The sequence below is a fragment of the Mobula birostris genome, chromosome 25, assembly GCF_030028105.1.
Source record: "Mobula birostris isolate sMobBir1 chromosome 25, sMobBir1.hap1, whole genome shotgun sequence".
Lineage (NCBI taxonomy): Eukaryota > Metazoa > Chordata > Chondrichthyes > Myliobatiformes > Myliobatidae > Mobula > Mobula birostris.
Genome location: NC_092394.1, coordinates 59,299,355 through 59,316,423, shown reverse-complemented (window position 1 = coordinate 59,316,423; position 17,069 = coordinate 59,299,355). Strand labels below are relative to the sequence as shown.

General features: G+C 44.1%; 1 protein-coding gene across 6 annotated transcripts in view; it reads left to right on the top strand.

Moving 5' to 3' along the window:
• The window catches only part of klhl22 (kelch-like family member 22), a 211,770-nt gene that overhangs the window by 154,053 nt on the left and 40,648 nt on the right, over nt 1-17,069 (top strand). For 4 of the 6 annotated variants that reach the window (XM_072243465.1, XM_072243466.1, XM_072243463.1 and 1 more), the window contains 2 exons: nt 3,109-3,342; nt 8,594-15,652. In XM_072243465.1, coding sequence (XP_072099566.1) covers nt 3,109-3,342; nt 8,594-8,971 — 612 coding nt within the window. In that variant the 3' untranslated portion in view covers nt 8,972-15,652. Of the gene's footprint in view, nt 1-3,108; nt 3,343-8,593; nt 15,653-17,069 lie in introns of those variants that run through there. The other 2 variants (XM_072243469.1, XM_072243468.1) reach the window with 1 other exon arrangement.

Genomic DNA, 17,069 nt, shown 5'->3' with positions numbered 1-17,069 from the left:
GAGATTTTGAACAATTTCTTTTCTTTGGTATTCGCTAAGAAGGATATTGATTTGTGTATGGTAAGGGAAACAGGTAGGGAAGTTATGTAACTATGATGATTAGAGAAGAGGAAGTACTGGCACTTTTAAGGAATATAAAATTAGATAAGTCTCTGGGTCCTGAAAGGATATTCCCTAGGACCTTGAGGGAAATTAGTGTAGAAATAGCAGGGACTGTGACAGAAATATTTCAAATGTCATTAGAAATGAGGATGGTGCTGGAGGATTGGTGTATTGCTCATGTTTTTCCATTGTTTAAAAGGGTTCTAAATTATCGGCCTGTGAGTTTGACGTCAGTGGTGGGTAAATTGATGGAAAGTATTCTTAGAGATGGTATATATAATTATCTGGATAGACAGGGTTTGATTAGGAACAGTAAACATGGATTTGTGTGTGGAAGGTCATGTTTGACAAATCTTATTGAATTTTTTGAAGAGGTTACCAGGAAAGTTGACAAGGGTAAAGCAGTGGATGTTGTCTATATGGACTTCAGTAAGGCCTTTGACAAGGTTCCACATGGAAGGTTAGTTAGGAAGATTCAGTCATTAGGTATTAATATTGAAGTAGTAAAATGGATTCAGCATTGGCTGGATGGGAGATGCTAGAGAGTAGTGGTGGATAACTGTTTGTCAGATTGGAGGCCGGTGACTAGTGGTGTGCCTCAGGGATCTGTACTGGGTCCAATGTTGTTTGTCATATATATTAATGATCTGGATGATGGGGTGGTAAATTGGATTAGTAAGTTTGCAGATGATACTAAGATAGGTGGCGTTGTGGATAATGAAGTAGGTTTTCAAAGCTTGCAGAGAGATTTAGGCTAGTTAGAGGAGTGGCAGATGGAGTTTAATGCTGATAAATGTAAGGTGCTACATTTTGGTGGGACTAATCAAAATAGGACATACATGGTAAATGGTAGGGCATTGAAGAATGCTGTAGAACAGAGGAATCTAGGAATAATGGTGCATAGTTCCCTGAAGGTGGAATCTCATGTGGATAGGGTGGTGAAGAAAGCTTTTGGTATGCTGGCCTTTATAAATCAGAGCATTGAGTATAGGGGTTGGGATGTAATGTTAAAATTGTACAAGGCATTGGTAAAGCCAAATTTGGAGTATTGTGTACAGTTCTGGTCACCGAATTATAGGAAAGATGTCAACAAAATAGAGAGAGTACAGAGAAGATTTGCTAGAATGTTACCTGGATTTCAGCATCTAAGCTACAGAGAAAGGTTGAACAAGTTGGGTCTTTATTCTTTGGAGCATAGAAAGTTGAGAGGGGACTTAATAGAGGTATTTAAATTTATGAGGGGGATAGATAGAGTTGACGTGGATAGACTTTTTCCATTGAGAGTAGGGGAGATTCAAACAAGAGGACATGAGTTGAGAGTTAAAGGGCAAAAGTTTAGGGGTAACATGAGGGGGAACTTCTTTACTCAGAGAGTGGTAGAGTGTGGAATGAGCTTCCAGTAGAAGTGGTAGAGGCAGGTTCGATATTGTTATTTAAAGTAAAATTTGATAGCTATATGGACAGGAAAGGAATGGAGGATTATGGGCTGAGTGCAGGTCGGTGGGACTAGGTAAGAGTAAGCGTTCGGCATGGACTAGAGGGCCAAGATGGCCTGTTTCCGTGCTGTAATTGTTATATGGTTATACAAAGGTTGGGGGTGTTGTGGATAGTGTGGAGGGCTGCTAGGGGTTACGGCGGGATATTGATAGGATGCAAAACTAGGCTGAGAAGTGGCAGATGGAGTTCAACCCTGGTAAGTGTGAGGTGGTTCATTTTGGAAGGTTAAATATGATGGCAGAATATAGCATTAATAGCAAGATGCTTGGCAGTGTGGAGAACCAGAGGGATCTTGGTGTCTGAGTGCATAGGACACTCAAAGCTGCTACGCAGGTTGACTCTGTGGTTAAGAAAACATATGGCACATTGGCCTTCATCAACCATGGGATTGAGTTTAAGAGCCGAGAGGTAATGTTGCAGCTATATAGGACTCTGGCAAGACCGCACTTGTATGGAAGGATGTGGGAACCATAGAAAGGGTGCAGAGGAGATTTACAAGGATGTTGCCTGGATTGGGGAGCATGCCTTATGAGAATAGGTTGAGTGAACTCGGCCTTTTTTCCTTGTAGCAATGGAGGATGAGAGGTGACCTGATAGAGGTGTACAAGATAATGAAAGGCATTGATCGTGTGGATAGTCAGAGGCTTTTTCCCAGGGCTGAAATGGCTAGCACAAGAGGGCATAGTTTTAAGGTACTTGGAAGTAGGTACAGAGGAGATGTCAGGGGCAAGTTTTTTTTTACACAGAGAGCGGTGAGTGTGTGGAATGGTCTGTCGGCGGAGGTGGTAGAGGCGGAAACGATAGAGTCTTTTTAGAGACCCCTGGATGAATACATGGAGCTTAGAAGAATAGAGGGCTATGGTAACTCTAGGTAGTTCTAAGTAAGAACATGTTCATAACAGCTTTGTGGGCCGAAGGGCCTGTATTGTGCTGTAGGTTTTCTATGTTTATGTATAAACTCTGCATTCTCAAGTCATGAGTATTTTTGTGTACTGTACATGAGCTTGTTTTTGTGTGAATTCAACTACTGTAGACCACAGCTGAATCCTCATAGATTGTGTAAACCTCTTTCTCCTAAATCCAGCATCCAGCTGCTCTTTCATCCTGCTTTGTTGCAGCCTGCTTGTGTCTGAGCATGTGCAGTGTCTCAGTGTCTGCAGTGTTGAGTGTGAGTGCCTGATACAGTGTCAATTTTCACTAATGCCTCATCAACAGGGCTTGAAAAGGGGCTGAATGAGGAAGATCTGAGGTTAGTGTTAAAGAGACGGATGTTTAAACTATGGGCTTGGCTGTGGTCTGGGAGGAGATGTTGATCTCTCTTAGGGTGGGTGGGAATGTTATGCTGTTACCTGGGTTAGCAACTAGTACATGTACTGTTAGTCTGTATCCTGTGAGATATGTGGTTGGGGCTGAAGAATCAGTGATCCAGATACAAGTGCAGCAAACAAAATTGTCTTGTTTGACTTGGTTCACATTCAGATAATCTGACATCTTTTTCTCTTCTGTTAGGTATATGCACATGCTGGAACAGCACATGCGGGAAAGATATATGTAGCCTGTGGGAGAAGTGGTAGAAATTATTTGAAGGAGATGCACTGTTACCACCCAGAGTCAAACCAGTGGGAAGCAAGGGCTGATGCCCCAGTAGAACGAGCTTGGCATGGAATGGCTGCAGTCCACGGCCACCTTTACCTTCTGGGCGGCAGTAACAATGCCAATGGGTACAGGCAGGATGTGATGCAGGTGAGTTCTTGAGACAGCAGAGAAATTCCTTCCATCTTGGGACGACAATGGTAGGAATTTGATATTTGTGTCTTGCTCTGGATGTAAATACAATTTAAATCCATGTACTAGTGGAAAGATGTTTCAGACCCCTCAAAACCCACTTTCATAGAAACATAAAAAACCTACAGCACAGTACAGGCCCTTCAAGAAACAATGCTGTGCCAAACATGTACTTACTTTAGAAATTACCATAGCCCTCTATTTTTCTAAGCTCCATGTACCTATCCAGGAGTCTCTTAAAATACCCTATCGTATCCATCTCCACCACCGTTACTGGCAGCCCATTCCACGCACTCACCACTCTCTGCGTAAAAAAACTTAACCCTGACATCTCCTCTGTACCTACTTCCAAGCACCTTAAAACTGTGCCCTCTTGTGCTAGCCATTTCAGCCCTGGGAAAAAGCTTCTGACTATCCACATGATCAATGCCTCTCATCATCTTATACACCTCTATCAGGTCACCTCTCATCCTCTGACACTCCAAGGAGAAAAGGCTGAGTTCACTCAACCTATTCTCATATGGCATGCTCCCTAATCCAGGCAACATCTTTGTAAATCTCCTCTGCACGCTTGCTATATTTTCCACATCCTTCCTGTAGTGAGGTGACCAGAACTGAAAGTGCAGTTTCAAATTGCAGTCTGACCAAGGTCCTATATAGCTGTAACATTGCCTCAGCTCTTAAGCTCAATCTCACGGTTGATGAAGGCCAATGCACCGTATGCCTTCTTAACCACAGAGTCAACCTGTGTAGCAGCTTTGAGTGGCCTATGGACTCGGGCCCCAAGATCCCTCTGATCCTCCACTTTGCCAAGAGTCTTACCATTAATACTATATTCTGCCATTATATTTGACCTACCAAAATGAACCACTTCACACTCATCTGCGACTTCTCAGCCCAGTTTTGCATCCTATCAATGTCCCGCTGTAACCTCTGACAGCCCTCCACACTATCCACAACACCCCCAACCTTTGTGTCATCAGCAAAATTACTAACCCATCCTTCCACTTCCTCATCCAGGTCATTTGTAAAAATCACAAAAAGTAGGGGTCCCAGAACAGATCCCTGAGACACACCACTGGTGACCGGCCTCCATGCAGAATATAACTGTCTACAACCACTCTTTGCCTTCTGTGGGCAAGCCAATTCTGGATCCACAAAGCAATGTCCCCTTGGATCCCATGCCTCCTTACTTTCTCAATAAGCCTTGCATGAGGTACCTTATCAAATGCCTTGCTGAAATCCATAGACACTACATCTACTGCTCTACCTTCATCAATGTGTTTAATCACATCCTCACAAATTCAGTCAGGCTCGACCTTCCTTTGACAAAGCCAGGCTGACTATTCCTTACCATATAATACCTCTCCAAATGTTCATAAATCCTGCCTCTCAGGATCTTCTACATCAATTTACCAACCACTGAAGTAAGACTCACTGGTCTATAATTACCTGGGCTGTCTCTATTCCCTTTCTTGAATAAGAGAACAATATCTGCAACCCTCCACCTTCCGTAACCTCTCCCGTCCCCCTTGATGATGCAAAGATCATTGCCAGAGGCTCAGCAATCTCCTCCCTCACCTTCCACAGTAGCCTGGGGTATATCTCGTCCAGTCCCAGAGACTTATCCAACTTGATGCTATCCAAAACCTCCAGCACATCCTCTTTCTTAATGTCTATATGCTCAAGCTTTTCAGTCCTCTGCAAGTCATCCCTACAATTGCCAAGATCTTTTTCCGTAGTGAATACTGAAGCAAAGTATTCATTAAGTATCTCTACTATCTCCTCCGGTTCCATACACACCTTTCCACTGTCACACTTCATTGGTCCTATTCTCTCACGTCTTATCCTCTTGCTCTTCACATACTTGTATCTTCATATACTTGGGGTTTTCCTTAGTCCTGTCCGCCAAGGCCTTCTCATGGCCCTTTCTGGCTCTCCTAATTTCATTCTTAAGCTCCTTCCTGCTAGCCTTATAACCTTCTAGATCTCTATCATTGCCTAGTTTTTTGAACCCTTTCTTCTCGACTACATTTTCATCAGCCTTTACACACCACGGTTCCTATACCCTACCGACCTTTCCCTGTCTCACTGGAACGTACCTATGCAGAACACTACGTAAATATCCCCTGATCATTTGCCACATTTCTTCCGTTCATTTCCCTGAGAACATCTGTTCATAGTTTATGCTTCCAAGTTCCTGCCTGATAGCTTCATATTTCCCTTTTCTCCAGTTAAATGCTTTCCTAATTTGTCTGCTCCTGTCCCTCTCCAGTGCTATGGTAAAGGAGATAGAATTGTGATCACTATCTCAAAAATGCTCTCCCACTGAGAGACCTGACACATGACCAGGTTCATTTCCGAATACCAGATCAAGTACAGTCTCTCCTCTTGTAGGCTTATCTACATATTGTGTCAAGAAACCTTCCTGAACACACCTAACAAACTCCACCCCATCTAAACCCCTTGCTCGAGGGAGATGCCAATCAATATTGGGAAAATTCAAATCTCCCACCACAACAACCCTCTTTGAGGATGGTTTTGCCTTCTGCTGCATAGAACAGTACAGGCTCTTTAGCCTATGATATTGTGTTGACCTTTAAACCTACTGTAAGAACATCTAATCCTTCCTTCTCACATAGCCCTCCCAGTAATCTATCATCCATGTGCTTATCTAAATGTTCTAATGTATCTGCCTCACATACTTAACACTCTGAGTATAAAAACCTACCTCTGACTGTCCTCCAATCACCTAAAATTATGTCCTCTTGTATTAGTCATTGCCACCCTGAAGAGGCACTGGCTGGATACCCTATCTATGCTTCTTATCATCTTGTATACCTCCATTAAGTGACCTCTCATTCTTTGTTCCAAACAGAAATGCCCCAGCTCATTTAATCTATCCTCAAAAAAATTCTCTCTAATCCCAGAAGCATACTAGTAAACCTTCTCTGCACCCTGACTAAAAATGCCCCAACCGCCCTATAATGAGGCAACCAGAACTGAACACAATATTGTAAGTGTGGTCTAACCATAGTTTTTAGAACTGCAACATTATCTTGCGGCTCTTGAACTCAATCCCCCAACTATCGAAGGCAATACACCTTCTTAATCACCCTATCAAATTGCACAAGCAACACACATCAAAGTTGCTGGTGAACACAGCAGGCCAGGCAGCATCTCTAGGAAGAGGTACAGTCGACGTTTCAGGCCGAGACCCTTCTTCAGGACTAACTGAAGGAAGAGTGAGTAAGGGATTTGAAAGTTGGAGGGGGAGGGTGAGATCCAAAATGATAGGAGAAGACAGGAGGGGGAGGGATGGAGCCAAGAGCTGGACAAGTGATTGGCAAAAGGGATATGAGAGGATCATGGGACAGGAGATCCGGGAAGAAAGACGGGGTGGGGGGGGTGGACCCAGAGGATGGGCAAGAGGTATATTCAGAGGGACAGAGGGAGAAAAAGGAGAGTGAGAGAAAGAATGTGTGTATAAAAATAAGTAACAGATGGGGTACGAGGGGGAGGTGGGGCATTAGCGGAAGTTAGAGAAATCGATGTTCATGCCATCAGGTTGGAGGCTACCCAGACGGAATATAAGGTGTTGTTCCTCCAACCTGAGTGTGGTTCCATCTTCACAGTAGAGGAGGCCGTGGATAGACATGTCAGAATGGGAATGGGATGTGGAATTACAATGTGTGGCCACTGGGAGATCCTGCTTTCTCTGGCGGACAGACCGTAGATGTTCAGCAAAGCGGTCTCCCAGTCTGCGTCGGGTCTGGCCAATATATAGAAGGCCGCATCGGGAGCACCGGACGCAGTATATCACTGCCATTGATCTCGCCGGCTCCAACACCTCAGGGCATATTCAAAACCCGGACTCCAGCAACGACCATGGAACACATTTTAATTCCACATCCCATTCCCATTCTGATATGTCTATTCACGGCCTCCTCTACTGTAAAGATGAAGCCACACTCAGGTTGGAGGAACAACACCTTATATTCCGTCTGGGTAGCCTCCAACCTGATGGCATGAACATTGACTTCTCAAACTTCCGCTAATGCCCCACCTCCCCCTCGTACCCCATCTGTTACTTATTTTTATGCACACATTCTTTCTCTCACTCTCCTTTTTCTCCCTCTGTCCCTCTGACTATACCTCTTGCCCATCCTCTGGGTCCCCCCCCGCCCCTTGTCTTTCTTCCCGGACCTCCTGTCCCATGATCCTCTCGTATCCCCTTTGCCAATCACCTGTCCAGCTCTTGGCTCCATCCCTCCCCCTCCTGTCTTCTCCTATCATTTTGGATCTCCCCCTCCCCCTCCCACTTTCAAATCCCTTACTCACTCTTCCTTCAGTTAGTCCTGACGAAGGGTCTCGGCCTGAAACGTTGACTGCACCTCTTCCTAGAGATGCTGCCTGGGCAACTTTTATGTGTGTTGCTTGAATTTCCAGCATCTGCAGAATTCCTGTTGTTTGCTATCAAATTGCACAGCAACTTTGAGGGATCTGTGGAGCACAAAATCCCTGTTCCTCCACACTAAGAATCCTTACATTATCCTGTACTTTGCTTTCAAGGTTGACCTTCCAAAGTGTATAACTTTGCACTTCTCCAGATTGAACTCCATCTGCTACTTCTCAGCACAGCTCTGCATCCTATCAGTGTTCCATAATCTATGACAGACAACCTTCTGCACTATCCACAACACCAAAATTTGTGTATCTGCAAACTTACTAACCCACCCTTCCGCTTCCACATCCAAGTCATTTATAAAACTCCAGCTGGTTCACCATTGGCAGCTGTCCTTCAACTCCGGGGTCCTGTTGGATGTGGTCTTTCATTGATTCTGTTGTGTTTATTGGTATGCTTGCAAGAAAAGGAATCTTGGGGTTGTATATGGTGACGTGTATGTACTTTGATAATGTATTTACTTAGAACTCTGCTATCCCTTCTCCAGCCAAACTCCCTTTTCTTTGTAATTAAAGCATGGTCCTTTGGCCAGACATTTGGACACCAACCATAACATCTGCTGACATGGTCCATTTTATTAAATACTGCTTCTGTGAGGTACCTTAGGGTACTTTCTAAATATGAATTGTAGGCAAATCACACACAGTTCATAGCGTTGGCCCTTAAGTTGAGATCATGCATCCCTTTGCTCTGTGCTCATTGGTATCATCTTTTATTATGTTTCTCCTGGTTCTTATGATGCAGGTTTCCTGTTACAACATTGAGCGGGACCAGTGGTCAACAGTATCCGAAATGCCCTTTGGCCATGGGGAGCCAGGCATCGCCATCCTGGACAACAAAATATACGTCTTGGGTGGGAGGTCACATGACCGCTACACACGCACAGACTATGTGCACATATACAATGTGACAGATCACTGCTGGGAGGAAGCTCCTGACATTGAATGTGCCAATTCGGGCATGTCCTGCTGTGTCCTTACTCTCCCAAGGAGGCTGGTGGAGGACTGGGCAAATCCCACACCACAAAAGCCAGCCCAGCGAGTTTGCCGCCGCCGTGCCTACATGCTTCCTGAAGTGGTTGGGCTTTCTGACTTTGAGGAGCTCAGTTCCAGCGAAGACTGAAGTCAGGTTAAGGTGCCAGAACTGTCAACTACTCTGATCCTGTGGATATTCACCCGCTCTCTTTTCTCCTCCTCATGTTCTTAACTGCTCTTGAAGAATCTGGGTTGTCAACGCACTGAGTAGACCTTGCCTGCTGAGGGAGGTTAGTCTGCAGGAATACATATGCTTCTCTCCCTGCCTCGCCTGCACTATTATCCTATTGAACTGATTGTTGCTGAGAAACCAATTTTGACAGAATGCAGGCGTGCAGGAAGATTATTACGTCAGAATCTGCTTCAGTCATCGTGCTGGTTAGCAAATACTCCCTCAATCAGGGATCTTGTATCTTTCATCCCAGCAAAACTGTGGAGACTAATCATCAGTTTCAAAGCTCAATACATCACAAGGAATACTCCTGGGACTGTGTGCACGCTGCCAGTTCATCATTGAGGAGACTAACATTTCCTCATTTCTCTCTGCATCTTAGTCTCTCCCTTGCGCTTCCTTCCCACTCAACGGTTCACTCTGCTCTAGGTGGTTCTTCTCTGAAGTATCTCCTTGCAGTTTCACTGTACAGGAGCTAGACTTCATTCCATGTTCTTTGTTTTCCCTCATATCCAAATTGTGGAGTCCCTCTGCTCAGTTTTCCTTCTCCACCCATTAGAAAATTCCAGGTGGAGCCTCTCTATGCTAATTGTGGCACAGCACTAGCACTTTTGCTCCTGAGTGATAAACTAGTGGGTTGAAGACCCACTCCAAAGAATTGAACAGATATAAGTGATCTGTCTGTTGCAGCCAGAGAGGCCATTTGCCAGGTGGATTAAGGCTTGATTTGTCTCAGGAAAGAGAAAACCATTTATCTAACAGCTGGATGGGAATGATCTGTAGCTACTTCCAAAAGCAGGGGAGCTACTCCCAATACTGTGACCCACATTGCTGCTTGTACCTGAAGTGCACCTGGTTGTACTGGGTACAGCAGTAATATTCATTATGATATCAGCCACTTGACGCAAGTTTGTGTGTGGATGGGGAATTTATCATTATGTCAGAGTGTGAAAAAAACATGCTTGACTCTAAGCTCTAGGCAGTGAGTGGAGCTGATAGGAGTTTGCTGCATTTCATCATTTCCCTACCATGCATCTCCCTGGCTGTACAGTGGTTTGGAGGTTTTATTACACATGATAGAATTGCAGGTTGTTTTTATTTAATTCAGTTTATTTTTTATACTTTACTCTTCTGAGGAGGACTGCACTTCACACAATCGGCCATCATCTGGTTTTCCACTGCAGTGGTGAGATTGGCTGTGTTTGACCCAGATACCCTGCCATTGCCCCTAAACATGAAAGAAGAATCAGTAACTAACCTTGATGCTCACTTTTAAAGTTTGAGGATTGATGTAGAGTTAGTCTCTCAAGTCTCCTTGTGACTTGTCCTATGTGTTTGCCTTGTATCTGCGAAGTGCCTAGGAATGTGCTTCCAGTCAAGGTGCCATATGAATGCATGTTACCAAGGTGTGTTGTATTAACCAATTTATTGACAGTGAACTGCATCTAATCACAGAGTGCATCAATCACGCTTACTTCAAGATTCCTAGTGTCCAAGAGTGACCCTAAAGGAGATCCACTGCTAAAAATCTTCAGCATTTCCTTACAAACAGAACAGTTTTCCTGGATCCTCCATGGTTGGTTTGAATTTAATGTTTACCTCACTTAATCGTGTTGCAAACCTGTGAAGCAACCAAGAAATTGTTAGCCAAAGTCTGGGGCAATCATGACAAGAATATTGACTTTATGGACATTTTCCAAAATTTCTGATGCAGGGTGACAACCCAATATGCAGACTGCCAGACAGTTCCAACAGCTGCAGTGCTGGCTGCGATGGTATAGTCCACCAATCTAGGGTATGTTTCAAATACTGTACGTTGTTTCCTTGGAAAGAGCTTGTTAAAGTTTATCAAGGGTTAACCTGGCAATAAGGCACTGAAGATAACTGGAATAACATTTGATGGAAATCATCAAATCATGGAACCTTTTCTGGAGTTTGAGTACACTTGTCCTCCAGAGCATTGAAGTTTTGCGACATTAAAACCTGCGCTCATTAATTTCACAATGTCAATTCATTGCTGCATGAAATACAAATAACAAAACTTTGTACTTTGCATAGATTTTCAATCTGGCTCATTATTTGTGCTCTTTAAGCTGTTTGTTTCCCAGCTGCTAGAGAGGTGGGAATGGGAACCTGTACAGTGGTGGCAGTGACCCATCCAACAGCAGTGCTGGGGAATACCCTAGCAGCTCTGTAAGAGGGGACCCCTCCAACAGGTGAAGGAGAAATGTCCTGTTGCATTTTAAAGGATAGGAGCTTTTATGCAAGTGCTTGTTCCTCCCCCACTTCGTCATTTTTCTTATTACAGTTTGAGAGATTTTGCCATGTTCTAATTTGCAGGTGCTTTTCCGAGTCATAGAGCACTACAGCACAAACAGGTCATTCAGCTCATCTGGTCCATGCTGAATTTATTCTGCCTGGTCCTTTTGAACCTTAGCCATCCCCATCCATATCCCATCTATCCTTTAATGTTGAAATCAACCAAACATCCACCAGTTCTGTTGGCATCTTGTTCCACACTCGCACCACCCTGAGTGAAGGAGTTAGCTAATGTTTGCTAATGCTACTCAGGAGGGTTTAAACTAGTTTTGCAGGGAGCTGGGAAACAGAGCTCCAGGTTAGTAAAGGAAGGATTGGACAGGAAGGTAGATGTCAGGGAAAGTACTGAAAGGCAAAACTGAAATAACAGGTATGATGGATTGGACAGTTTGAAGTGTGTTTTTTTCTTTGCTAGGAGTATTACGAGTAAAGATGATGAACTGAGAATGTGGATCAGTACATAGAACTACGATATTGTGGCCATTACAGAAACTTGGCTGAGAGGGGGGCAGGAATCTGTGATTAATGTACCAGGTTTTCAAAGTTTTCGAAAAGATAGGGGGGTGGGGGGGCCACTACTAATCACAGTTGCAGGCAGTGAAGACATGGAGAGGTCAGGCACAGAGTCCATTTGGGTGGAACTCAGGAATAGTAAGGTTGCAATCACACTGATAGGATTGTACTACAGACACCCCCAATAGCCTCTGGGACATTGAACAGATTAGGGTGAGGCAGAATTTAACAGTATCCAGGAGGGTTTATTGAATCAAGATGTAGGTGGTCCAACAAGGAGGAGGTCTGTACTGGACCTGCTGATGGGTAATGAGCCTGGCCAGGTGACTGACCTTTCAGCAGGAGACTACAACTTCTGGTCTTTAGGATAGCTACAGAAAGGGATTGGTATGGTCCTTGCAGGAGAGTTTTAATTTGAAGTCAGGCAAATAAGGGCATTAGGCAGGAACCAAGGAATTACAGTAATTGGGAACACCTTTTTTCTGGCAAGTACACATCAGACATGTGGAGGGTGTTTAAAGTTCATCGGATAGAGCACAGGAAAAGTGTGTAAAGAAGAAAGGACAGGGATGAAAAGATAAAGAGAACCTTGGATGTCCAGAGAGGTCAAGAAGAAAATTGAAAACTATGTAAAGCTTTGGCAGTTCGGATCAAATGGAGCACATGGGTATAAAGAAGCCAGAAAAGAACTAAAGGAGGGAATTAGGAAAGCCAGGAGGGGTCATGAAAAGTCCTTGGCAAGTAGGATTAGGGAGCAGGTAGGACCACACAAGGATAAAGAAGGAAAATTTTCCTGGATGCAGAGAGTGTGAGTGAGGTACTTAGTAAATACCGAAGCAAAGTACTTAAGGAAAGGGGTATGGAGGACTGGGAGATCAGTGCCGAGTATATAAATACATATAAATATGTATATAAATAGAGAAAAGATGGGCAGGAAGGCAAAGGAAATGGGGTGGTGCTCTTAATTAAGGATGAGATCAGGGTGATTGTGAGAGACATAAGATCTACGGAGCAGAATGTTGAGTCCATCTGGGTAGAGATTAAGAATAGTAATGGGGAGGGGGGAAATCACTGGTGGGTGTTGTCTATAGGCCACCTAATAAAAATATTGCAGTGGAAGAGGCGATTAACCAAGAAATAACTGAGGCTTGTAAGAATGGAACGGCAGTTGTCATGGGGGATTTTAACTTCCACATAGATTGGGTGAATCAGATTGGTCAAGGAAGTTTTGAGGAGGACTTCATAGAAAGCATCCGTGATGGCTTTCTTGAGCAGCATGTTAGTGAACCTACAAAGGAAAATGCTATCTTAGATCTAGTCCTGTGCATTGAGACAGTTAAGATTAATAATCTTCTTGTCAGGGATCCTCTTGGAAAGTGATCATAGTATGATTGAATTTTGCATACAGATGGAGAATGAAATAGATCTAAAACTAGTGTATTATGCTTGAACAAGGGAGACGACAACAGGATGAGGGAGGAGTTGGCTAATGTGGATTGGGAGCACAGGCTATTTGGTAGGACAGTTGAAGAACAGTGGAATACTTTCAAAGAGATTTTTCACAGTGCTCAACAGAAGTATATTCCAGTCAAAAGTAAGGACAGTAAGTGTGGGGAAAGCCAGCCTTGGATAACTAAGGACATAAAAGATAGTATCAAATTAAAAGCTCGTGTACAAAGTCGCAAAGAGTAGTGGGAGACTGGAGGATTGGGAAAACTTTAAAAAGCAACAAAGAACAACTAAACAAGAAATTAGAAAAGGGAAGATAAGTGTATGAAAGTAAATTAGCACAAAATATAAAAACAGCAAAAGTTTTTATAAATATATAAAGCAGAAGAGGGTGGCTAAAGTCAGTGTTAGGTCCATTGGAAGACAAGGGGAAATTAAGACACAGGAGATTAGTGTGCAAACTTAAAGCACACGGTATTGGGGGTAAGGTATTGGTGTGGGTGGAGAATTGGTTAGCAGACAGGAAGCAAAGAGTGGGAATAAACGGGACCTTTTCAGAATGGCAGGCAGTGACTAGTGGGGTACCGCAAGGCTCAGTGCTGGGACCCCAGTTGTTTACAATCTATATTAATGACTTGGTTGAGGGAATTAAATGCAGCATCTCCAAGTTTGCGGATGACACGAAGCTGGGTGGCAGTGTTAGCTGTGAGGAGGATGCTAGGAGGATGCAGGGTGACTTGGATAGGTTGGGTGAGTGGGCAAATTCATGGCAGATGCAATTTAATGTGGATAGATGTGAAGTTATCCACTTTGGTGGCAAAAATAGGAAAACAGATTATTATCTGAATGGTGGCCGATTAGGAAAAGGGGAGGTGCAACGAGACCTGCGTGTCATACAAAGAAGGTTCACCAGATTGATTCCTGGGTTGGCAGGACTTTTATATGAAGAAAGACTGGATGAACTGGGCTCGTACTCATTGGAATTTAGAAGATTGAGGGGGGATCTGATTGAAACGTATAAAATCCTAAAGGGATTGGACAGGCTAGATGCAGGAAGATTGTTCCCGATGTTGGGGAAGTCCAGAACGAGGGGACACAGTTTGAGGATAGAGGGGAAGCCTTTTAGGACCGAGATTAGGAAAAACTTCTTCACACAGAGAGTGGTGAATCTGTAGAATGCTTTGACACAGGAAACAGTTGAGGCCAGTTCATTGGCTATATTTAAGAGGGAGTTAGATATGGCCCTTGTGGCTACGGGGATCAGGGGGTATGGAGGGAAGGCTGGTGCAGGGTTCTGAGTTGGATGATCAGCCATGATTATAATAAATGGCAGTGCAGGCTCGAAGGGCCGAATGGCCTACTCCTGCACCTATTTTCTATGAAATTGATATTGGGTGATAAGGAAATGGCTGAGGCATTGAATGACTATTTTGTGTTGGTCTTCACTGTGGAGGACACGTCTAATATGCCAAAGAAGGATGTTATTGATGAAATGGGAGGTGAGGACCTTGATAAAATCACTGTCACTAAAGAGATAGTGATGAGCAAACTAAAGGGCCTGAAGGTAGAGAAGTCCCCTGGTCCTGATGGGATGCATCCTAGGGTGCTAAGGGAATTGGTAGAGATTAGACGTGTTGGTAACCATTTACCAAAATTCTCTAGGCTCTGGGCGGGTCCCAGCGGATTGGGAGACAGCAAGTATTATGCTACTTTTTAAAAAAGGATGTAGGCAAAAGACGGGCAACTATAAGCCAGTTAGCTTAACATCTGTAGACGGAAAATGCTTGAAGCTGTCATTAAGAAATAGCGAAACATTTAGAAAGTAGTTCCATTAGACAGATGCAGCATGGATTCAGAAAGCGCAGGTCCTGTTTGACAAACTTACTGGAGTTCTTTGAGGACATAATGAGTGCAGTGGATGCCGTATACTTGGATTTCCAGAAGGCGTTTGATAAGGTGCTGCACAAGAGACTTACAAATAAGATACGGATGCATGGAGTTGGAGAAAGTGTGTTGACATGGATCGTGGATTGGTTAACCAATAGAAGGCAGAGAGTTGGTATAAATGGGTGTTTCTCCGGTTGGCAGTCAGTGGTGAGTGGGGTGCCGCAGGGGTCAGTGCTGGGCCCACAGCTGTTTACCATTTACATTGATGATTTGGAAGAGGGGACTGAGTGTAGCGTAGCAAAATTTGCTGATGACACTAAACTGAGTGGAAAAGTAAATTGTACAGATATTGTGGAGAGTCTGCAGAGGGATATAGATGGGTTACAGTGAGTGGGCCAAGGTCTGGCAGATGGAATACGAAGTTGGTAAATGCGAGATCATCTGCTCTTCTATTATTCCTTCCAAAGTGGATGATCTCGCATTTACCAACGTTGTATTTCATCTGCCAGACCTTGGCTGGTGAAAGATTGCAGCATGCTGTTGTGCAGAGGGACTTGAGAGTGCTTGTGCATGAATCACAGAAGGGTGGCTTGCAGGTACAACAGGTTATTAAGGCAGCAAGTGGAATGTTGGCATTCATTGCTAGACAGATTGAATACAAGAGCAGGGAGGTCATGCTGCAATTATACAGGGACTGTACCTGGAGTACTGTGTGCAGTTCTGGTCTCCATACTGGAGGAAGGATATACTGGCTTTGGAGACAGTGCAGAGGTGGTTCACCAGGTTGATTCCAAGGATGAAGGGATTAACCTGTGAGGAGACATTGAGTGGCCTGGGACTGTACTCTCTGGAATTCAGAAGAATGAGAGGAGATCTTATAGAAACATACAAACTTTTGAAAGGTTTAGATAAGATAGAAGTAGGAAAGTTGTTTCCATTGGTAGGTGAGACTAGAACTAGGGGACATAGCCTCAAGATTCAGGGGAGAAGGTTTAGAATGGAGATGAGAAACTTTTTCCCCAGGGAGTGGTGAATCTGTGGAATTCTCTGCCCAGGGAAGCAGTTGAGGCTTCTTCACTAAATATATTTGAGATAGATAGGTTTTTACATAGTAGGGGAATTAAGAGTTATGGGGAAAAGGCAGGTAGGTGGAGCTAAGTTTACAGACAGATTAGCCATGATCTTACTGAATGGCGGGGCAGGCTCGATGGGCCGGATGGCCTACTCCTGCTCCTATTTCTTATGTTCTTATTCAGAGGTTGGGGAGGAGGAAGTGTTGGGTCTCCTATTACATATTAAGGTGGATAAGTCCCCAGGGCCTGATGGGATTTACCACAGGTTATTAAAGGAGACGAGAGATTGCTGGGACCCTGACCAGTACCTTTGTGTCCTGGAGGACTGGTGAGTGTCCAATGTACCTCTATTTAAAGAAGGGAAAATCCTGGGAACTAAAGATAGGCAAGTCTCACATCAATTGTAGGGAAATGGTTGGAGAAAATTTTTAGGGATAGGATACCTGAGCATTTGGAAACCCGTGTCGTGATTAGGGACAGGCAGCATGGCTTTGTGCGGGGCAGCTCGTGTCTTACCAGCTTGAGTTTTTGACAAGGTGACGAGGGAGATTGATGAGGGTAGGGCAGTGGATGCTGCCTGCATGGATTTTAAAAAGGCGTTTGACAAAGTCCCTCGTGAGAGTCTAATCGAGAAGATTAAGGTACATGGGGTTCCCAGCGAACTGGCTGCTTGGATTCAAAACTGGTGCAAAGAAGACGTTGGGTAGTGGTTGAAGGGAGATATTTGAGCTGGAGGTCTGTAACTGGTGGTGTTTTGCACAAATCTGTGTTGG